General features: G+C 42.4%; 2 protein-coding genes across 2 annotated transcripts; both read right to left on the reverse strand.

Moving 5' to 3' along the window:
- Nucleotides 1–11,242: 11,242 nt before the first annotated feature.
- LOC114438059 (uncharacterized) lies at nucleotides 11,243–16,169 on the reverse strand. The gene is made up of 4 exons (XM_028409109.1): nucleotides 15,982–16,169; nucleotides 12,641–12,912; nucleotides 12,267–12,572; nucleotides 11,243–12,074 (listed from the first exon to the last, which is right to left on the reverse strand). The coding sequence occupies exons 2-4, from the start codon at nucleotides 12,770–12,772 to the stop codon at nucleotides 11,442–11,444; spliced, it is 1,071 nt and encodes a 356-aa protein (XP_028264910.1). The 5' UTR covers nucleotides 12,773–12,912; nucleotides 15,982–16,169; the 3' UTR covers nucleotides 11,243–11,441.
- Nucleotides 16,170–18,368: 2,199 nt separating this feature from the next.
- Nucleotides 18,369–23,391, reverse strand: LOC114425938 (protein PXR1-like; the record flags this gene model as incomplete). The annotated part of the gene is made up of 2 exons (XM_028402256.1): nucleotides 23,166–23,391; nucleotides 18,369–18,904 (listed from the first exon to the last, which is right to left on the reverse strand). A coding segment is annotated over exon 2 (486 nt), but the record flags the coding sequence as incomplete, so codon positions are not given.
- Between the last annotated feature and the right edge of the window lie 764 nt (nucleotides 23,392–24,155).

Consider the following 24,155-nt stretch of genomic DNA (forward strand, 5'->3'; position numbering starts at 1 on the left):
AGTGTTAAACTATTTTACCTACAGAAGTAAACACTTAATGACTATTTCAGAGACAGATTCAACAAAAAGTCGGTGACAAACAGAAACTAATTCCAAGTGAAACAACAGTTTTGTCAAACATACTGGTGCTACTACACTAACAGCCTCCATATCTGAGGCCTTCTCTCATTTACAGAGACAAAAAACTGGCAAATCCCATAGAAAAATGAACCAAACTGCTTAATGCAGATAATACTGAAACACTAAAAATACTAACTTACAAAAAGATGCATGTCTTTATTTTTATTTGCTTATAAAACTGCTCAATTCACAACAAACCTTGTGGATGTGTTTATAATGATGCCCTGCCTTATCTGCTACATCAGTGTTTCCCTGTTCATATAATGCTCCACTGTGTCCTGACGGTCCATCACATGTGTTTTATTCTTGCTGATAAGAATAGGAGCAGGTGGCTATGTGCACTGGCTAGGCGAGGCTGAAGCTAGCAGGCTAACAGGAGCTAACCTGGCCCTTATTACAACATGGGTTAATGCTGAAAACAACTCTAACTCTCCGTGTCTTTGTTAGGAATCTTTGTCCATGTCCATTGTGTGTGGGGAGGCAGCAGAAAAGGCAACAACATGTCTTCAGACAAATAATACCGTCTACTGTAACTGAAAGTAAACAGTAGCTACCTCCCAACTTTTCTAAGTTGATTTAACATCAACCTAACCTCACCTGGGGTCATGTGACAAACAGTAAGGCTTTAGCATGAGCTGGACTTACGTTACCTCCTCCAGCTTCGACCAGCACCGACGGTTCTCTTTACGGTGTTTTACTCTCGCTCGAAAAACCCACTGGCTTTGTTAGGTCTGTTACTATAGTAACGGTATTGCAGCGCTGTGGTAACCAGGAAAACGCCCCCTTCTACCACGCATCTGTTGGAGCCTTTGATGTTATTTGCGTAAGCTAGCGTAGCTGCTATTAGCATTAGCCATCGTTCGCGTTAGCTTCTTAGCTGAGGCTAGCAAAGCGGAGGAGTAACGCTATTTATATTTATAAGTGTATGTTTTGATTGTGGCGATCGAACCTTTTTTTCTGTCTGCACCAACTACATCGAGCAGACAGGAAGTCAGGCACCAGAATAAAAGCGTTTCCGGTGGATTTTCAAAATAAAACGCTGTCAGACTGAACTCACGCTGATTTAACATCGCTACCGGCAGAGAAACACAGGCACAGCCATGTACGAGGAGAGATTCCGTTTGAAAAGTAGGGAAACGGCTTTTTATATGATAGAACATGCTTTTATACAGACAACATCAGAAAGGAAAAGACAGGGAGAGAAGCAGCAGCTGTTCTCAGAGTGGAAGGTGAGCAGCTGCCCTGTGTGTTGAGTAGGGTTGGGTGATATTGGCAAAAAAATTAATCACGATTAATTGTGGCATTTAGCCGATAACGATTAATTTGACGATTAATTGATGACAGTTGCACTTACATGTTTTTGACTCTAAATTGGCACAGTGTTCTAGCATGATACCGACAAATCATCAGTCAAGTTAACTACTTCATTCACAACAGGCTAAGCTGGTGAGTAGGCACCAACCAGCCATGGAAATATGTATTGATAATATTGAGGCACAAACTGCTTCAAAATAATAATGAAGCAAACATTTAAAGTAACTTTGTCCTTCAAATGTTTTTATCTTAAGGTCACAAAGCATGTCAACATTAAAATTAAACAGACAAATAGACAAACAAAGTTCAGAAAAGTCACATCAGTGATTATTTCAAGTTAAAAAATGTGTCTGCGCAAATGAACCTGTGACTGGAATATGTCCCACACTAGTGCATGTTTTCACTCAGACTGTAGAACAGCAGCAGAAAAAACAAACAAACAAACAAACCGGACAATTTCACATTTAAATGTGTGTCTGTGCAAATCAACCTACATTACGTTCTTCCAGCGCTTCGTTTGGTCGTAAGGAGCACAATGACTAAACGTATCGCGGATTCTCGGCTGAGTGGGATTCTTTCCAATATCTGCTGGAGGAGACTTCGCTGTTGTAATGTTTCCTATGTTGCTATGGAGTCCGTAAATAAAGATCGGAGTTTATTCCTTTGATACGAGCAAAAATTCAGTTACTATAGCAACAACCAACGCTACACGCGTCACCTAATGCATGTCGCGGCACTATATACAGCTGTAGTGTAGTGTTGTGTCCTCGTTGCGCTTTCTTCGTGCTCGGGCTTATGGTGACAGACGTTGAACTTATGTTAGAAACGTGCTGCTCCGCATTATTTAACTGAACACCACTGTCTTTTTATTGTTATTGTGGGCTCACATGTGCGCGGGTGATGGTGAGACTACGCCGCACACAAAAATGCGTCATCATCACGAGGCACTAATCGCCGTAATCGATAAGTGGCAAATATTAATCGATTACAGTTTTTCTGACGATTAATTGCACACGATACGATTTTGCACAAGCCTAGTGTTGAGGGAGTAAACTGAGCTTTCAGTAACTGCTCTGTAACCCTGCCTGACACATAGAGAGGACATTAACCATCAGATAAACAGGCAGGTTACTACGTGACTTTAGTACGGTAACATAACACACGAGACATTTCACTATATTCACGGCATTCAGATTTGTGAGTTTAACAACTAGCTAGCTGCTAGCTAGCTAACAGTCAACATGGTTGTGCCATTTGTGTGCAAACAATGCCATTGTATTACCTGTCCACAGCATCCCAAGGACATTTGTATCGACACACATTAAAGTCTATATGCTTGTATGCACTACGCTGCACTTTATAACATCGTGCTGGACTTGACCATGTCATTATACTGCGGAGTAGCTCTGTTTTGAGTATTATTGTGTGTTTTTGTATATATTGCCTTTTCTGAGCTGTCGGACCAAATTTCGTTGTTCTATGACAATAAAGCGTCTTGATTGTTTCTGATGTCTCAACAGCTGTTACACAGACTGTAAAAAAAGGTGTTTGGATGAATATGTTTCCTTTTCTGATGCCTTGGTGAAACTTTTAACACGTCATTTTACTGTATTACCAAACGTTTGGTTCGTAAGGACATACAACAGGTGATTCTGGAAAATATCAAAACAGTTTTGTAATGATTAATTTGACGCTCCTCGATTATAGCCAGGACTAGTGATGGCCAAATGAAGCAATCCATCTTCACTCACTGTTCTGCAGTAAGTCTGGATGGAATCTTGTGTTGTGTGAATGTTCCAGTATTTATTTTAAATGTATTAGATTTTATTTCAAATTTTTTATTTGTTTAGTTTTTGGTGTCATCTTCAGGAAAGGAAACTGAAAGTGTTTCTGTTTATTCCGCCCTTAATGTGAATGGAAGCACAGGCCCCTGTTTCTTCTTCTTCCCCTTTTCATATCTTTGTTTCTTACATAGGGTTCTTCAGGTCCAGCATAGCAGTTGTTGGAAGAATTCTGGAAACAACCTAACCTGTGTCAGCAGCATGGCCTGCTGGACTTTGTGGAGACAGTCTATCCATATGTCTTACTATGGAAATATATGTGATGTTACACCTATGATCTCATACATGATATGTTACTGTCATATATGATTGTGCTTGTGCCTATTCTAAGATGTGTGTATTCTGAGAAGCTGTGTCTGTTAGATAACAGAGGGTATAAGAAGGGAGCTGCTCTGAAAAGACCTTGAGCACTCCTACAGAGGCAACTGTCTGTGTATGTGACTGCTCCTTCCTGCAGGAATAAAAGCACTTGAGTGATTAACAGCTGATATTTTGGGTTTTATTCCTAACATAAATGATCAGCAGGAGCAGCTTGGAGTCCAGTCTTCTTCAGCTCCTCCATTAAATGAGCTAACATGGCGCTTTTCACCAGGACAGGCCTCGGTGTGAAAGTCACATTACTGCACGATCTTAGTTACACATCATGTTGGTGATTGTGTAAATGTTTCGGACTGAGGATTCAAGATTCAAGAAGTTTATTGTCAAATGCACAGCACTTTACAGTTACACTGAGCAATGAAGTTCTTACTTTGCGAGTTCCCTTCATATGACTTCATACACAACTAAATTAAGATAAAAAAGAAACAGTAGACTTAAGCATAAGAATAAATAAAAATATGAATAAGCAATAGGAAAAATAAAATAAGCAAAATGTGCAGTTCTACGTACAGAGGTAGGACGTTTAGGATCATCGTCGTGCAGGAGAAACAGCAAGTAAACTGTCAGTGATTCATATTTTTATTACCTGAATGATGTCACTCTCAGGTCACTGCTGGACATATGGCTTCAGCTCCATCATTTAGAGTGTTGTTGTGTTGTTATAATGGCCTCTATGTCCTGAACCCTAATTTATAATTTAATTTTTACCCTCTTATTCACTTTGTTCTTCTTTGTTTTATACTGCAGGTCTGGTTCATCATACTCTTCTCGTCTCTGCAGCCACGATGGTTTTTTTATAGAACAGGAGTGTGAGGAGTTCCTCTTCTTTCTTTCTATTCTCCTGCTTTCTCTGTTGTTTCTGCAGCCTCTTAGCCTTTTTCAGCTCCTTCCTAGAGGACCCCTTTGTGAGGAGTTCAGATGTTGCGTCCTCCTCCTTTTGGACCTCCTTCTGTCTGAGCCTGGCTTCGCTCTCCTTCACTTGTTCATGGAGAGTGTTTTCAGCCGGCAGGGAGTTGATGGGGTTCTGCTGTTCAGAAACCTTTAAAGAGAGCTCTTCGTTACTGTCCTTGAGCAGAGTTAACTGTTCCTCTTGCTTATGAGGAAGAGGCTGAACCTTCTCTAGGCTTTCTTTATATTATTATATAAATATAATATTATATTATTTATTCTATAGAATAACTTCCAGGTTTAGCCATCAGTGACTTCATGGTCTTTTCATGGCGTCCTCCCATGTCTTGAATATACTTGGCAACTAAACAAAACAAGAATCAATAGCTTCACATGAATGACGAGAAGAGTGAGTGGATGAAAGCAGAGCGCTGAGCATGACTGTAACCTACACTCTGTGAAGATAAAGTGAAGAGCTGTGAAGCAGGTGTGTCCGTGGCCGAGATCCATCAGGCGAGTGCATACGTCAGGTTCTTCCGTTTGCTCCAACCAGTGTAAGGCATCATCCAAAACCTCAACGGTGCGATGCTGCAACACCCACAAGTTCAATTCAACGACCCTGATCCTTACACACACACACAGATGTGTTCAAATTTATATTTTCTACCCTGAGAAAAAAAAAACACTTACCAAGTTTAACATGTTTGCTTTGGTCCTTTTTCAACTAGAACAGAGAACAAAGCAGCATTTTAAACCAAAAACAATGTTCTAAAATGATGGTAAACAAATGTTCATCAGCAGAAACTCACACATTTTGCCCTTATCTATATTCTTTATTGATTTGCCATCTTCAAATATTCCTGATTTCCTTGTGAACATGTTTATGTGGTAGCATTGTTTTGGCCCTTCTCAACTCAACTCAAAATCCACACACACAGCATCTAAGACAATTATTGGAGCTGCACTAGTTGTGCTCATGGGCAGAGATGGTGGCACTAACTTTAGTCTCTGGCTCAGTTAACTTACAGATCCTTGCTCCAAGGCTCTGAGGATTGTCTCCACTGTCTCAATCTTGCGCAGGTGCTTCAGACGTAGGTCCTCTGTGTTCCTACAAAGAGACAATGACAAACTTATTAGCATCCTGAAACAGTCAGGAAGGAAATTGTTGGCTGCTAGCAATGCTTACTTTGAGCTGATTAGACCTATTTCTGCAGCCCAGCAAACAGCATTGCTGGACTCGTCCCGCTGCAATAGAATAGGAAGCCAAAAGACACAGATTTTCATCCGCTGTCCAGCCTCCTTTTTGATTTCAAGTGGGATCTGACTCCATCGTTCAAAAACTGACTCTATAAACAACAAAAGAACAGGCATTAAAAAAAAAACAGCTTACAAGAAATGCTCCATATGAAGGACTCACCGTTTCATTTATATATTTAAGAAAACTGAACTATACTTTTTCCACATAAAATTATAAATAAAAAGGTTACCAAACTGACATTACTCTTGTTTTGACTGATCATAATCTAATGAGCCAAATTACTCTGAACAACAGACACACATCAGGCTCATATCGTGGTCTAAACCAATCAGAGACAGTGAAGGATGGGACCCCCGTGTGTGTATTTTTGAAAACGTGTCTGCTGTAGTCAGCCGAGACCGCAGGAAATCCAGAAGAAGAAGAACGTGGACATAAGCTGTGCAGAGCTGATGCTGTGTGCTAAAGCTTTTTCTATACTCCACGTTACCCGAGGTGACGAGAACAAGAACAAGTTTGTTTCGGCCCGGACTTTTGTGTGTATAACTCCTCATACGGCCCTCTCATTGCACCGCGTGAACACACAGACACATTTCGCTGCTGAACAGCAGAAACTTCAGTTTAGGTGAACATGTAGCGGCGGAGGAAAATTTGTTGCTACTATGCAGGTTTTGCTAATGTGCTGTTGACCTGAATGAGTGATGATAACGAGCCGGTAATGTTCAGGGAGGGGGCGTGACGTGCTCGTAGCATTATAACAGACAGAACAGGTCTGACGGACAGTATTATTTGACCTGTGTGGTTGCATTCATGAAGGCTGATTCACTCGTTTTAAGGAGTTACAGTACATGGTTACATGACAAACGCCCATTTAAAAAGTATTGTGTTCATTACACAAGGTCCAAATTCATTTTAGGATGATATGTGATTATTAAGCCCGTTCATATGTACAAAATGTACTGATGCGTACAAAAATATATGGATTAAGTGTGATGCGGTGCACCTACATTTTGTGCCGGTGCACAAGAAAAAAAGTTAGGCACACCAGTGCAACCAGTGCAAAAAGTTAGTCTAGAGCCCTGTATTGTAAAATTAAATCACACTGTCCAAGTCATCCAAGCAAAGTAGGGCACAACATTACTTTCTACACTCTAATCTGGGATGCCTGTACAGTGGCTTGCAAAAGTATTCATACCCCTTGAACTTTTCCACATTTTCTCACATTATTCCCACAAAAATAAATATATTTTATTGGAATGTTATGTGAAAGACCAACACAAAGTGGCATACAGTTGTGACGTAGAAAGAAAGTTAAACATGAGTTAATTTTTTTTTTTTTTACAAATAAAAAACTGAAAGGTGCAGTGTGCAAAAGTATTCAGCCCCCTTTTCTCTGAATGCATCCAATTGCCTTCAGAAGTTGCCTGATGATTTCTGACTGATCGAATGTTGACCTAATGACTAGATACAGTCAACCTGTGTGTAATTTAATCTCAGTCCAAATACAGCTGTTCTGTGACGGCCTCTGTGGTTTGTTGAGAGAATACTGGGGCGCAAACAGCATCATGAAGTGCAAGGAACACAGCAGACAGGTCAGGAATAAAGTTGTGGTGATATTTAAAGCAGGGTTAGGCTATACAAAGATTTCCCAAGCTTTGAACATCTCACAGACCACTGTTCAGTCCATCATCGGCGAATGGAAGGAGTATGGCACAACTGTAAACCTACTGAGACATGGTCATCCACCTAAACTAACAGGCCAAACAAGGAGAGCACTGATCAGAGACGCAGCCAAGAGGCCCATAGTGACTGTGGATGAATTGCAGAGATCTACAGCTAAGGTGGGGGAATCTGGCCATGGGAAAACTATCAGTCATGCACTGCACAAATCTGGACTTAATTGAAGAGTGGCATTAAGAAAGCCATTGTTAAAGAAAACCACAAGAAGTCCTGTTTGCAGTTTGCCAGAAGCCATGTGAGTGACCTAGCAATCATGTGGAAGAAGGCACTCTGGTCAGATGAGACCAAAATTGAACTTTTTGGCCTAAATGCAAAACGCTATATGTGGCGGAAACCTAACACTGCACATCACTCTGAACACACCATACCCACTGTCAAACATGGTGGTGGCAGCATCGTGCTCTGGGGCTGCTTCTCTTCAGCAGGGACAGGGAAGCAGGTCAGAGTTGATGGGAAGATGGATGGAGCCAAATACAGGGCAATCTTGGAGGAAAACCTGTTGGAGTCTGCAAAACACTTGATACTGGGGCGGAGATTCACCTTCCAACAGGACAACAACCCTAAACATAAAGCCAAAGCTACAGTGGAATTGTTTAAAATGAAACATATTAATGTGTTAGAATGACCCAGTCAAAGTCCAGACCTAAATACAATCGAGAATCTGTGGCAAGATCTGAAAACTGCTGTTCAGAAACGTTCTCCATCTAATTTGACTCAGTTTGAATTGTTTTGCAATGAAGAATGGGCAAAGATTTCAGTCTGTAGATGTGCAAAGCTGGTAGAGACATACCCCAAAAGACTTGCAGCTATAATTGCAGCAAAAGGGGGTTCCACAACGTATTGCCTCAGGGGGGCTGAATACTTTTGCATAATGTGAGAAAATGTGGAAAAGTTCAAGGGGTATGAATACTTTTGCAAGCCACTGTAAGTAAATCCAGGCTCAGAAATCACTAATTTAAGAGTCAATGTGCCTGTTGAAGGTGTAATTTAAAAGCTTTAGTTAGAGTCTAGGTTAGATGTCAGCTGATGGAGGTGCAATCACTGTTAGTGAGTAAATATGTGATCAAATTGTTGAGTAAATATTTATGACATTGCTGCATGAAATGCCTCGAATGTTCCTTACCTTGTGGACGAAAAGTGATAACTGTATCATTTTTCTGTAGCAAAAAGAAAAACAAAAGTTTATCAATGACCAATAGAAAACAGTAATATCTATATTTTAATAAATAAAATTTGAAACCTGTATTAGTCCCACAATGGGGAAATTGCTTAAGGCAGCCCAGCAAAGAGTGCCATACACCAGTGAGTACACTGGAGGCTATGCAGGTAAAGTGTCTTGCCCAAGTATAGCAGGGTTGTCCAGTAACCTTCCGGTTACAATTAATAATTAATAATGTAATATTGTAAATAATGTATAGTCGTTGTATGGCTCCTTAATGCCATCCAGCCAGGTCTGACAGTACTTAAGAGTTTTATTATAGTTCAGCATGTTTCATAGAGAGAAAAAAACTGACACGTGTCATTAAATCACAACCCTGCGGTTCCATGTGTCCATATGTAAAACAGACAGCACATTCACTCAGTATGAGACTTAAAAAGAGAAAGATGATAACAAACATTAATGACATTCTCTCTCAGTGAGGTGTGATTCTTTGTTCTGTAGCTCTCTGTTCAACAAAAACGAAACACACGAGTCACGACACGCACATGTCGGGTGCTCATTCATAGCTGACCGGGCTACTTCCGACACAGCCCAAACGTCGGTTCCGAGTCTCCGACAGCTACATAAAGCTTTATTTAAAACACAAAGTGATAAAATAATGATTGGGGGGGAAAATACTAACTGTCGAGCGCTTGTTTTCACAAATATTGTTTCATTGACAACACTGAGCTCTGTATATTTCCCATCACTAGTCTGACTCAGCGCTATTAGCATTGTTAGATGCAGCCCAATAGCAAAACTAGCTAGCTTACCTGTAATACACCTGAGAGTCTTTCTATTGACTGTTCAGTTGTCTTCTAGGCACGTAGTTAATTCAGACAGTGTACAGATAAAGTCGTTCACTGTTTTGGGTAATTACATTTAAAACAACAGTCCGCCAAATTAGCGTTTTTCTTTTTTGGGGGTATGTTTATGAAACACAACCTACCAGGAAATAAAGCCACTCCTTCAATTGTTAGCATTGTAGCAAACAAGCTAACGTGCGCAGTCACTACTAGGAGTAAGTAACTCCTCCCGTGAAGTAAATTAAATACTTCTGTGTCCAGTAGTAGTAACGTTACATATATTTCCTGATAAGGTGACACACTTTAACTGTTGTTCAGCAACCTTCCAACACTTTCCCTTTACTTTGTTTCACCGCACGCAGCTAACCGCGAGCTAAGCCCGGAGAGCAGTTTAGCTAGCTGAAGTAGAAACAGCGTTTGATAAAAGTTATACAACAAAATCACATACCTCCGGATAGCTGTGGTCTTTAGCTGTGGTCTTCGTATATACTGTTCATATTAGTGTGCGGAAGTGAAGCACTTCTCGCGCATGCAGCGCAGCAGCAATCCAACAACAACGTTTGAAGGGGCGGGAGGAGAGATTCTTCTTCTTCTCCTCTGCTGGCTTCCGGTGAGGAGAGGTGGGTGATGGCGCCCTCTACAGATACACAATGCTGTTTTTAATTTGATTTATTCAATACATTAGATGCAGACTGTTAGATATTTGTTTACAGAATCTGAGAACACCCGTGATGTTTTATTTTACTTTGCATCAGTTTCACATGTAATACTACAAATAAATGAAATGTCAAAACAGTTTGTTTTCTTTTAGAATAGAATAGAATAGAATATACTTTATTAATCCCTTTGGGAAGGTCCCTCGGGGAAATTTGGGTACCAGCAGCACTACAACACCAACAGTCAGAGCAAGAGTTAAATAGAATAAGATAAAATAGAATAAAATAGAATATAGTGCAGTAAAAAATAAAGGAATTATTTACAAACATTGTACACCAGCATAGATTGTCATGTGATATAGTGCAGTAATGTAAAGGAATTGTGTACAAAAAATTTGCACAGCAGCATAAATGGTAATGTAGTATAGTGCAGTAAATGTAAACAAACATTGCACAGCAGCATAAATGGTACAGGATTATTGCACATGTAAATTATTGCACGTGTGTTGTATCAGGCGGGCTGTGCTCCTCCCTTCCTTCTCCCCCTCCTGCCAAAAGCAGAGTTGTAGAGTTTGATGGATCGGGGCACAAAGGAGTCTCTGAGTCTGTTGGTCCTGCTCTTGGGGAGGAGCAGCCTGTGACTGTTCTGGCTCCTCTGAGCGCTGATGACAGTGTGCAGAGGATGACTGGCATCGTCCACAATAGCCAGGAGTTTTCTTAGTGTTCTCCTCTCTGCCACTGTCACCAGGGAGTCCAGCTTCATGCCGACCACAGAGCCGGCCCGCCTGATAAGTCTGTCCAGCCTGTTAGCACACCTTTTGTTTATGTTACCCCCCCAACAGACAACAGCATAAAAAAGTGTACTGGCCACCACAGACTGGTAGAACATCCACAGGAGTTTCCTGCAGATGTTGAAGGCTCCCAGTCTTCGCAGGAAGTACAGTCGGCTCTGGCCCTTCTTGTACAGGTGATCTGTACAGCATGTCCAGTCCAGCTTGTTGTCCAGCCACAACCCGAGGTACTTGTAGTTGCCTACAATCTCCACCTCGTCGTCCCTGACGGTCACTGGACGTGGCTGTGGGCTGGACTTCCTGAAGTCGATGACCAGCTCCTTAGTCTTTGAGGTGTTAAGCTGGAGATGGTTCACCTGACTCCAGGTGACATCTGAGGACATCCATACTTCATCTACATTAATTCAACAAGTGCATGATCAATGAATATGATCTGCCTGTGATGTATGATCTAATTTGACCTCAGCTCAAAGTCCTCCCTCTGTCTGAGGAGGTTCTGGAAGGCTTTCTCTCGGTAAATGAAAAAGTTTCTGTTCCGCTCCAGGTCCTGAGCGTTGATAATGCGGGTCACCAGAGCTTGCTGAATGGCCGAAGACTCACAGGGATGGTGCTGCACGTTGTGACTGACGTTTCTCCAAGGCTCGATGACTAACATGTGTTCTTCCTCCTTCCTGCTGTGCCCAGCAGAAATATTGAGTGTGTTTTTATTTATCATACCTACAGTGGTGTCATTGTTTCCCTTCCTGTCTTCGTTGAGTCCAACGTCCTCTGTGGAGCCATGAGTTTTACAGCTTCCAGCAGTTGAATTGGGTGTGGTAGAGTCATTGAATATATCAGCCGAGACACTTGGACTGACCAAACTGATATTAAAAAGGACACTGCTGGAGCATGTTGTATTGGTTGCACTGGTTTCTTTTGGACCACTGGCTGCATTGATTGCAGTGTGATGTGGGCCTGGAGCTGCAGTCTCCTGTATGTTTCTGCGCAGATAAGCTGCGTAGCCCTGAATCAGGTGATTCAGTCCTGTCTTATAAGAAAAACGCAGTGATTTAGCAGATCCCAAAGGCACAGAGTTCAGACGGACCTGTTGGAAGAAGAACAAAAGTATATCTGAGCTTGTCTGTTTTTTAGCACCTTGTCAGACATAACAGAGCTCTTACTTAAGTTGCATTGTGAGTAATGTAGGCAACAGTTTAAGGCACAAAAAAGCATGTGGATACTGCACCATATGGTCATTGACATGTTTCATCTGGAGTTTTCGCCTGCCCATCCTTACCTGGTGCAGTCTCAGGTGCAGGTGAAAAGCTGCTCCTGCCAACCACTGCTGCATGGACACTGAGCTCATTCTCTTCTTGTTAATCATCCTCTCATAATGATCAAGCAGTTCAAGTTTCAGCAAACTGTCGTAGAGCTCCGTGGTTTCGGCCATTGTCTCCTGGTTGTTGGCGATGCCAGGAATGAGGCGGAGGTAGCTGTTAATTAGCTGGCCAATTCTTGAAGAGGTACTGATGCCAAAAATCATCATGGCCTGGGGTCCCTGCGTTGATAGATGGCCCTCTGTGGATGATCCTTGCACTCGGACCTGATAAGATAACAATTTTTGATTTTTTTTTCTACAAAAAACACACAAAACTGAACAGCTTTGCCTACATGTTGGGCAACCTGGTCAAAAAGCATGGACAGAGCCAGAGCAATGACCCCTACTCCTCCATAGGTGACCCTGCTGCCCCCCAGCTCTCCGATCAGGCTCTGTCTGAACGCCGCTTGCTGCTCTCCGCTCATACCCCGCTGCAGGAAACCATATCGATGCTGCAGTGCTGCTGAGGAGTCCAGTGACAGGAAGGTTGTGAGGACGGGATCCAAGGAGATATCAGGGATGATGCTGGCATCTCGTGCCACAGAGAACAGCTGGTGGACGGTGGCTGGAGAAGGAAGACACAAACCGCGGCCCATCGGGATCATGACTGCAACTGTCAGTTTAACCAGTGTGTGCTGAGTGTTATCTGTGTTATCTCTGTGTGTTTATTCGGCCCATTCAGGAGGATGTTATCAACGTGACCAGTCCACCATAGAGAGCATGAACAGGAATACAAATGCATGACCTCTTTGTTTAATGAAACAAGGGTTATGCACAAACCTCAGATGTCCTGTAGTTTGAGTCTACATGTTCTGTTTGCAGCCTGTTTCACTGCAGCTGTGGACATAAACAGGCTGAATAGTCTTTTACATCGTTCATTGTTTATGAAAATAGGACCTTCCTGTTTTATGCAAATTTGTTTTGAAGGACATGAACAAATGATTTTAGTTGCTATGACTGCTTTGCTGTTTTTTCCACAGTGGCTGCATAATAATTGATCATATTAATTGTAACGCTGCGGTCTCTCACACTTTGGATGGGTCAATACTCTGTTCTATTCAGAGCATGCCTGTCTGTGCTCATCTGCCCCTCAGCCTAGGATAAATATGAACAAAATCTTCTGTCTGCTGTGACAAAATCAATACAATCTTTTTTTACAATTTTTTTTAGCTCAATTTTTGAATATTCTGATAAAGTTTCTTATCTATATCTAAAAGGAGATTATATCTCTGTAAGCTATATTTAGGAATTTATACTCAATAGCATGAAAAATCAAGTGTTCCAAATGTTTTGACATCATAGAAGAATTACAAAACCAGAAATGAAGAAAGTATCCCTGCAACTGAACGGAACAGTCACATTGGCATTTTAGACACTATTAAACACTATTAAACACGAACACTGAACATTAAGAGACTTGACTTAGACTTGCCGTCAGTGACTTGAGGCTTGAACCTGGAAGATATTTCACACAACACAAGATTCCATCCAGACTTACTGCAGAACAGTGAGTGAAGATGGATTGCTTCATTTGGCCATCACTAGTCCTGGCTATAATCGAGGAGCGTCAAATTAAGTGTGACCCAAGTCCTAATGAATAAACTGCGAGTCCTCATCTCTACCTAACACCACAGTCAGCATTAATTAGGTTCTGCGCTTGAACCACTCATATGGTAAATAAACCAGAACCACCACCTGTTATTATTTATATTGTTATATCTTATTAAATACACTCAACAAAAATATAAACGCAACACTTTTGTTTTTGCTCCCATGTTTCATGAGATGGACTTGAAGATCTAAACTTCATTCCAGATACACAATATTACCATTCCTCTCAAACATTGTTCACAAATCTGTCTAAATGTGTGATAGTGAGCACTTCTGCTTTGCTGAGATAATCCATCCCACCTCACAGGTGTGCCACATCAAGATGCTGATCTGACATCATGATTAGTGCACAGGTGTACCTCAAACTGCCCACAATAAAAGGCCACCCTGAAATGTGCATTTTGTTTCTGCTTTATTGGCGGTCTGGGGACTCAGAACCAGTCAGTATCTGGTGTGACCACCATTTGCCTCATGCAGTGCAACACATCTTCTTCGCATAGAGTTTATCAGATTGTCTATTGTGGCCTGTGGAATGTTGGTCCACTCCTCTTCAATGGCTGTGCGAAGTTGCTGGATATTAGTGGGAACTGGTGCACGCTGTCGTATACGCCGGTCAAGCACATCCCGAACATGTTCAATGGGTGACATGTCCGGTGAGTATGCTGGCCATGCAAGAACTGGGACATTTTCAGCTTCCAAGAATTGTGTACAGATCCTTGCAACATGGGGCCGTGCATTATCTTGCTGAAACATGAGGTGATGTTCATGGATGTATGGCACAACAATGGGCCTCAGGATCTCATCACGGTATCTCTGTGCATTCAAAATGCCATCAATAAAATGCACCTGTGTTCTTCGTCCATAACAGATGCCTGCCCATACCATGACCCCACCACCACCATGGGCCACTCGATCCACAACATTGACATCAGCAAAGCGCTCACCCACACGACGCCACACACGCTGTCTGCCATCTGCCCTGAACAATGTAAACCGAGATTCATCCGTGAAGAGAACACCTCTCCAACGTGCTAGACGCCATCGAATGTGAGCATTTGCCCACTCAAGTCTGTTACGGCGACGATCTGGAGTCAGGTTAAGACCCCGATGAGGACGACGAGCATGCAGTTGAGCTTCCCTGAGACAGTTTCTGACAGTTTGTGCAGAAATTGTTTGGGGTTATGGTGGAGAAATGAACATTCAATGCACGAGCAACAGATCTGGTTGACATTCCTGCTGTCAGCATGCCAATTGCACGCTCCCTCAATGCTTGTGGCATCTGTGGCATTTTGCTATGAGACAAAACTGCACATTTCAGGGTGGCCTTTTATTGTGGGCAGTTTGAGGTACACCTGTGCACTAATCATGATGTCAGATCAGCATCTTGATGTGGCACACCTGTGAGGTGGGATGGATTATCTCAGCAAAGCAGAAGTGCTCACTATCACACATTTAGACAGATTTGTGAACAATGTTTGAGAGGAATGGTAATATTGTGTATCTGGAATGAAGTTTAGATCTTCAAGTCCATCTCATGAAACATGGGAGCAAAAACAAAAGTGTTGCGTTTATATTTTTGTTGAGTGTATTTAACAATATGACACTTATAGGCTATTTTTTATTTTTTTTAAAGTGTGTGTGTGAGAGAGAGACAAGAGGGCTTCTTCTTGGAGGTGGACCTAAATCTGAGAATTTACTGAGACTTTTTTCCCTCAGAATTGTCGAATTCTGGAAAAAAACAAGTAAAAATCTGAGATTTTTTTGCACAACTGTCAGATGTTGTTTTAGTTGACAGCTTTTATTGGAAGCTTGTAAGCTGTAAGGTTCTGCTGCCTCTTATTCGCTTTGTTCTTCTTTGTTTTATACTGCAGGTCTGGTTCATTATACTCTTCTTGTCTCTGCAGCCACGATGGTTTTTTTTGGTTTATGGTTTATGGTTTTGGATCTGAGGAGGACAAAGGCTCCAGTGACCCCTACCAGCATCAAAGGGGTCAGTGTGGAGGTGGTGGAGGAGTACAAATACCTGGGAATGCACTTGGACCACAAACTGGACTGGAGTAAGAACGTGGACACTGTCTACAGGAAGTCGCCTCTACCTTCTGAGGTCCTTCAACATCTGCAGGACGATGATGAGGATGTTTTATGAGTCTGTGGTGGCCAGTGCCATCATGTATGCTGTTGTCTGCTGGGGCAGCAGTCTGAGGGTGAGGGACATCAACAGACTCAACAGAATCATCAGGAAGGCCGGCCATGTTGTGGGAGAGGAACTGGACTCTCTGACAGAGGTGTGTCAGAGGAGGATGTTGTCCAAAATAAAGGCCATACTGGACTGTCCCTCCCACCCACTCCACACTGTACTGAACAGCTACAGGAGCTTGTTCAGCAACAGACTCCGACTCCCACGATGCACCACTGAGAGACACAGGAAGTCATTCCTGCCTGTCTCAATCAAACTACTGAACTCTGAACTGTAACAGTCACTCAGACACTGTACATTCATACTGGAACATTCATGTCATGCTCTTTACTATATAAAGGTTTATACAGTAGTATGTTCTTTAGGTATTTATTATATATTTTATTATATATTTCATTTCAGTTATCCTTTTCTTCTCTGCGTCTGTACGAACAAAGGTAAATTTCCCCTTCGTCGTCATTAACCTCGTAAATCGGATCCTGATCCTGACTTTTATAGAACAGGATTGTGAGGAGTTCCTCTTCTTTCTTTCTATTCTCCTGCTTTCTCTGTTGTTTCTGCAGCCTCTTAGCCTTTTTCAGCTCCTTCCTAGAGGACCCCTTTGTGAGGAGTTCAGATGTTGCGTCCTCCTCCTTTTGGACCTCCTTCTGTCTGAGCCTGGCTTCGCTCTCCTTCACTTGTTCATGGAGAACTGCGTTTTCAGCCGGCAGGGAGTTGATGGGGTTCTGCTGTTCAGAAACCTTTAAAGACAGCTCTTCATTACTGTCCTTGAGCAGAGTTAACTGTTCCTCTTGCTCATGAGGAAGAGGCTGAACCTTCTCTAGGCTTTCTTTTATAGCCTGCTGCTCAAGTTTCAGCTCCTCTTCCAGGGAAGACTTCTCCTCCACCAGGTTATGGCTCAGACCGTCTTTTTGCAGGACAGTCTGGTTGGCCTGGTCCACGTCAGCTTGCAGAATGGATAGCATATTTAATGACTCCACACATTTTTTAGTGCGTTGGTCCAGTTCCTTGCTGACGTCTTCAGTTTCAGCGATGGCCTGGTCCATCTCCTCTTGCAGGGAACGATTCTCTTCCGCCAGCTTGTGGATCAGACCGTCTCTTTCCAGGACAGTCTGGTTGGCCTGGTCCAGCTCCTCTAGCAGGGAACACTTCTCTTCCGCCAGCTTGTGGATCAGACCGTCTCTTTCCAGGACAGTCTGGTTGGCCTGGTACAGCTCCTCTAGCAGGGAACACTTATCTTCTACCAGCTTGTGGATCAGACCGTCTCTTTCCAGGACAGTCTGGTTGGCCTGGTCCAGCTCCTCTTGCAGGGAACACTTCTCTTCTGCCAGCTTGTGGATCAGACCGTCTCTTTCCAGGACAGTCTGGTTGGCCTGGTACAGCTCCTCTTGCAGGGAACACTTCTCTTCTGCCAGCTTGTGGATCAGACCGTCTCTTTCCAGGACAGTCTGGTTGGCCTGGTCCACGTCAGCTTGCAGAATGGATAGCATATTTAATGACTCCATACATTTTTTAGTGCGTTGGTCCAGTTCCTTGCTGACGTCTTCAGTTTCAGCGATGGACTGGTCCAGCTCCTCTAGCAGGGAACACTTCTCTTCCGCCAGCTTGTGGATCAGACCGTCTCTTTCCAGGACAGTCTGGTTGGCCTGGTCCAGCTCCTCTAGCAGGGAACACTTCTCTTCTGCCAGCTTGTGGATCAGACCGTCTCTTTCCAGGACAGTCTGGTTGGCCTGGTCCAGCTCCTCTTGCAGGGAACACTTCTCTTCTGCCAGCTTGTGGATCAGACCGTCTCTTTCCAGGACAGTCTGGTTGGCCTGGTCCACGTCAGCTTGCAGAATGGATAGCATATTTAATGACTCCACACATTTTTTAGTGCGTTGGTCCAGTTCCTTGCTGACGTCTTCAGTTTCAGCGATGGACTGGTCCAGCTCCTCTAGCAGGGAACACTTCTCTTCCGCCAGCTTGTGGATCAGACCGTCTCTTTCCAGGACAGTCTGGTTGGCCTGGTCCAGCTCCTCTAGCAGGGAACACTTCTCTTCTGCCAGCTTGTGGATCAGACCGTCTCTTTCCAGGACAGTCTGGTTGGCCTGGTCCAGCTCCTCTTGCAGGGAACACTTCTCTTCTGCCAGCTTGTGGATCAGACTGTCTCTTTCCAGGACAGTCTGGTTGGCCTGGTCCAGCTCCTCTTGCAGGGAACACTTCTCTTCTGCCAGCTTGTGGATCAGACCGTCTCTTTCCAGGACAGTCTGGTTGGCCTGGTCCAGCTCCTCTTGCAGGGAACACTTCTCTTCTGCCAGCTTGTGGATCAGACCGTCTCTTTCCAGGACAGTCTGCTTCTCAGTTTCTAGCTGGCTTTGGACTGAGCAAAGTTTAGAGACCAGCTCCTCATAACTGGAAGGATTTTTTGCTGCCTCCTTACGTTGCTTCTTTTCCACTTTCTCCCTCTCCTTACGATCCTTCTTCTCTTGTTTCTCCCTCTCCTTTCGATCCTTCTTCTCCTGTTTCTCCCTCTCCTCACGTTCTTTCTTTTCCTGTTTCTCCCTCTCCTTACGATCCTTCTTCTCCTGTTTCTCCCTCTCCTCACGTTCTTTCTGCAACTTCTTTTCTGCATTTTTTTGCTCCTTCTTGGACATCTGAGGCTCGCTGAGTTTTTCTTCCAGGAGCTTCATCTCTCTGACGTCTTTAACGAACTGCTGCATGCTCTCAAGCCTTTTGTCTGTGACTGCAAGTCTCGGTCCTTCTGAATGATCTGAAAAAAAGTACATAAGTATATTATGAAATATAATAATATGAAGTAGTTGCGATTTCCTGTGGATTTTAACAGTGATTTTAACAGTGTTAAACTATTTTACCTACAGAAGTAAACACTTAATGACTATTTCAGAGACAGATTCAACAAAAAGTCGGTGACAAACAGAAACTAATTCCAAGTGAAACAACAGTTTTGTCAAACATACTGGTGCTACTACACTAACAGCCTCCATATCTGAGGCCTTCTCTCATTTACAGAGACAAAAAACTGGCAAATCCCATAGAAAAATGAACCAAACTGCTTAATGCAGATAATACTGAAACACTAAAAATACTAACTTACAAAAAGATGCATGTCTTTATTTTTATTTGCTTATAAAACTGCTCAATTCACAACAAACCTTGTGGATGTGTTTATAATGATGCCCTGCCTTATCTGCTACATCAGTGTTTCCCTGTTCATATAATGCTCCACTGTGTCCTGACGGTCCATCACATGTGTTTTATTCTTGCTGATAAGAATAGGAGCAGGTGGCTATGTGCACTGGCTAGGCGAGGCTGAAGCTAGCAGGCTAACAGGAGCTAACCTGGCCCTTATTACAACATGGGTTAATGCTGAAAACAACTCTAACTCTCCGTGTCTTTGTTAGGAATCTCCTCATGTCCATTGTGTGTGGGGAGGCAGCAGAAAAGGCAACAACATGTCTTCAGACAAATAATACCGTCTACTGTAACTGAAAGTAAACAGTAGCTACCTCCCAACTTTTCTAAGTTGATTTAACATCAACCTAACCTCACCTGGGGTCATGTGACAAACAGTAAGGCTTTAGCATGAGCTGGACTTACGTTACCTCCTCCAACTTCGACCAGCACCGACGGTTCTCTTTACGGTGTTTTACTCTCGCTCGAAAAACCCACTGGCTTTGTTAGGTCTGTTACTATAGTAACGGTATTGCAGCGCTGTGGTAACCAGGAAAACGCCCCCTTCTACCACGCATCTGTTGGAGCCTTTGATGTTATTTGCGTAAGCTAGCGTAGCTGCTATTAGCATTAGCCATCGTTCGCGTTAGCTTCTTAGCTGAGGCTAGCAAAGCGGAGGAGTAACGCTATTTATATTTATAAGTGTATGTTTTGATTGTGGCGATCGAACCTTTTTTTCTGTCTGCACCAACTACATCGAGCAGACAGGAAGTCAGGCACCAGAATAAAAGCGTTTCCGGTGGATTTTCAAAATAAAACGCTGTCAGACTGAACTCACGCTGATTTAACATCGCTACCGGCAGAGAAACACAGGCACAGCCATGTACGAGGAGAGATTCCGTTTGAAAAGTAGGGAAACGGCTTTTTATATGATAGAACATGCTTTTATACAGACAACATCAGAAAGGAAAAGACAGGGAGAGAAGCAGCAGCTGTTCTCAGAGTGGAAGGTGAGCAGCTGCCCTGTGTGTTGAGTAGGGTTGGGTGATATTGGCAAAAAAATTAATCACGATTAATTGTGGCATTTAGCCGATAACGATTAATTTGACGATTAATTGATGACAGTTGCACTTACATGTTTTTGACTCTAAATTGGCACAGTGTTCTAGCATGATACCGACAAATCATCAGTCAAGTTAACTACTTCATTCACAACAGGCTAAGCTGGTGAGTAGGCACCAACCAGCCATGGAAATATGTATTGATAATATTGAGGCACAAACTGCTTCAAAATAATAATGAAGCAAACATTTAAAGTAACTTTGTCCTTCAAATGTTTTTATCTTAAGGTCACAAAGCATGTCAACATTAAAATTAAACAGACAAATAGACAAACAAAGTTCAGAAAAGTCACATCAGTGATTATTTCAAGTTAAAAAATGTGTCTGCGCAAATGAACCTGTGACTGGAATATGTCCCACACTAGTGCATGTTTTCACTCAGACTGTAGAACAGCAGCAGAAAAAACAAACAAACAAACAAACCGGACAATTTCACATTTAAATGTGTGTCTGTGCAAATCAACCTACATTACGTTCTTCCAGCGCTTCGTTTGGTCGTAAGCAGCACAATGACTAAACGTATCGCGGATTCTCGGCTGAGTGGGATTCTTTCCAATATCTGCTGGAGGAGACTTCGCTGTTGTAATGTTTCCTATGTTGCTATGGAGTCCGTAAATAAAGATCGGAGTTTATTCCTTTGATACGAGCAAAAATTCAGTTACTATAGCAACAACCAACGCTACACGCGTCACCTAATGCATGTCGCGGCACTATATACAGCTGTAGTGTAGTGTTGTGTCCTCGTTGCGCTTTCTTCGTGCTCGGGCTTATGGTGACAGACGTTGAACTTATGTTAGAAACGTGCTGCTCCGCATTATTTAACTGAACACCACTGTCTTTTTATTGTTATTGTGGGCTCACATGTGCGCGGGTGATGGTGAGACTACGCCGCACACAAAAATGCGTCATCATGACGAGGCACTAATCGCCGTAATCGATAAGTGGCAAATATTAATCGATTACAGTTTTTCTGACGATTAATTGCACACGATACGATTTTGCACAAGCCTAGTGTTGAGGGAGTAAACTGAGCTTTCAGTAACTGCTCTGTAACCCTGCCTGACACATAGAGAGGACATTAACCATCAGATAAACAGGCAGGTTACTACGTGACTTTAGTACGGTAACATAACACACGAGACATTTCACTATATTCACGGCATTCATTTGTGTGCAAACAATGCCATTGTATTACCTGTCCACAGCATCCCAAGGACATTTGTATCGACACACATTAAAGTCTATATGCTTGTATGCACTACGCTGCACTTTATAACATCGTGCTGGACTTGACCATGTCATTATACTGCGGAGTAGCTCTGTTTTGAGTATTATTGTGTGTTTTTGTATATATTGCCTTTTCTGAGCTGTCGGACCAAATTTCGTTGTTCTATGACAATAAAGCGTCTTGATTGTTTCTGATGTCTCAACAGCTGTTACACAGACTGTAAAAAAAGGTGTTTGGATGAATATGTTTCCTTTTCTGATGCCTTGGTGAAACTTTTAACACGTCATTTTACTGTATTACCAAACGTTTGGTTCGTAAGGACATACAACAGGTGATTCTGGAAAATATCAAAACAGTTTTGTAATGATTAATTTGACGCTCCTCGATTATAGCCAGGACTAGTGATGGCCAAATGAAGCAATCCATCTTCACTCACTGTTCTGCAGTAAGTCTGGATGGAATCTTGTGTTGTGTGAATGTTCCAGTATTTATTTTAAATGTATTAGATTTTATTTCAAATTTTTTATTTGTTTAGTTTTTGGTGTCATCTTCAGGAAAGGAAACTGAAAGTGTTTCTGTTTATTCCGCCCTTAATGTGAATGGAAGCACAGGCCCCTGTTTCTTCTTCTTCCCCTTTTCATATCTTTGTTTCTTACATAGGGTTCTTCAGGTCCAGCATAGCAGTTGTTGGAAGAATTCTGGAAACAACCTAACCTGTGTCAGCAGCATGGCCTGCTGGACTTTGTGGAGACAGTCTATCCATATGTCTTACTATGGAAATATATGTGATGTTACACCTATGATCTCATACATGATATGTTACTGTCATATATGATTGTGCTTGTGCCTATTCTAAGATGTGTGTATTCTGAGAAGCTGTGTCTGTTAGATAACAGAGGGTATAAGAAGGGAGCTGCTCTGAAAAGACCTTGAGCACTCCTACAGAGGCAACTGTCTGTGTATGTGACTGCTCCTTCCTGCAGGAATAAAAGCACTTGAGTGATTAACAGCTGATATTTTGGGTTTTATTCCTAACATAAATGATCAGCAGGAGCAGCTTGGAGTCCAGTCTTCTTCAGCTCCTCCATTAAATGAGCTAACATGGCGCTTTTCACCAGGACAGGCCTCGGTGTGAAAGTCACATTACTGCACGATCTTAGTTACACATCATGTTGGTGATTGTGTAAATGTTTCGGACTGAGGATTCAAGATTCAAGAAGTTTATTGTCAAATGCACAGCACTTTACAGTTACACTGAGCAATGAAGTTCTTACTTTGCGAGTTCCCTTCATATGACTTCATACACAACTAAATTAAGATAAAAAAGAAACAGTAGACTTAAGCATAAGAATAAATAAAAATATGAATAAGCAATAGGAAAAATAAAATAAGCAAAATGTGCAGTTCTACGTACAGAGGTAGGACGTTTAGGATCATCGTCGTGCAGGAGAAACAGCAAGTAAACTGTCAGTGATTCATATTTTTATTACCTGAATGATGTCACTCTCAGGTCACTGCTGGACATATGGCTTCAGCTCCATCATTTAGAGTGTTGTTGTGTTGTTATAATGGCCTCTATGTCCTGAACCCTAATTTATAATTTAATTTTTACCCTCTTATTCACTTTGTTCTTCTTTGTTTTATACTGCAGGTCTGGTTCATCATACTCTTCTCGTCTCTGCAGCCACGATGGTTTTTTTATAGAACAGGAGTGTGAGGAGTTCCTCTTCTTTCTTTCTATTCTCCTGCTTTCTCTGTTGTTTCTGCAGCCTCTTAGCCTTTTTCAGCTCCTTCCTAGAGGACCCCTTTGTGAGGAGTTCAGATGTTGCGTCCTCCTCCTTTTGGACCTCCTTCTGTCTGAGCCTGGCTTCGCTCTCCTTCACTTGTTCATGGAGAGTGTTTTCAGCCGGCAGGGAGTTGATGGGGTTCTGCTGTTCAGAAACCTTTAAAGAGAGCTCTTCGTTACTGTCCTTGAGCAGAGTTAACTGTTCCTCTTGCTTATGAGGAAGAGGCTGAACCTTCTCTAGGCTTTCTTTATATTATTATATAAATATAATATTATATTATTTATTCTATAGAATAACTTCCAGGTTTAGCCATCAGTGACTTCATGGTCTTTTCATGGCGTCCTCCCATGTCTTGAATATACTTGGCAACTAAACAAAACAAGAATCAATAGCTTCACATGAATGACGAGAAGAGTGAGTGGATGAAAGCAGAGCGCTGAGCATGACTGTAACCTACACTCTGTGAAGATAAAGTGAAGAGCTGTGAAGCAGGTGTGTCCGTGGCCGAGATCCATCAGGCGAGTGCGTACGTCAGGTTCTTCCGTTTGCTCCAACCAGTGTAAGGCATCATCCAAAACCTCAACGGTGCGATGCTGCAACACCCACAAGTTCAATTCAACAACCCTGATCCTTACACACACACACAGATGTGTTCAAATTTATATTTTCTACCCTGAGAAAAAAAAAAAACAC

This window comes from Parambassis ranga, chromosome 1 (assembly GCF_900634625.1).
Source record: "Parambassis ranga chromosome 1, fParRan2.1, whole genome shotgun sequence".
Classification (NCBI taxonomy): Eukaryota; Metazoa; Chordata; class Actinopteri; family Ambassidae; genus Parambassis; species Parambassis ranga.

Coding starts and splice junctions, on each gene's coding strand:
- LOC114438059 (XM_028409109.1), bottom strand. CDS start 12,772: ATGAGCGGAGAGCAGCAAGCGGCGTTCAGACAGAGCCTGATCGGAGAG. Junction 12,573..12,640: donor TTGACCAGGTTGCCCAACAT/GTAGGCAAAGCT, acceptor TTATCTTATCAG/GTCCGAGTGCAAGGATCATC. Junction 12,075..12,266: donor TGCACCTGAGACTGCACCAG/GTAAGGATGGGC, acceptor TTCTTCCAACAG/GTCCGTCTGAACTCTGTGCC.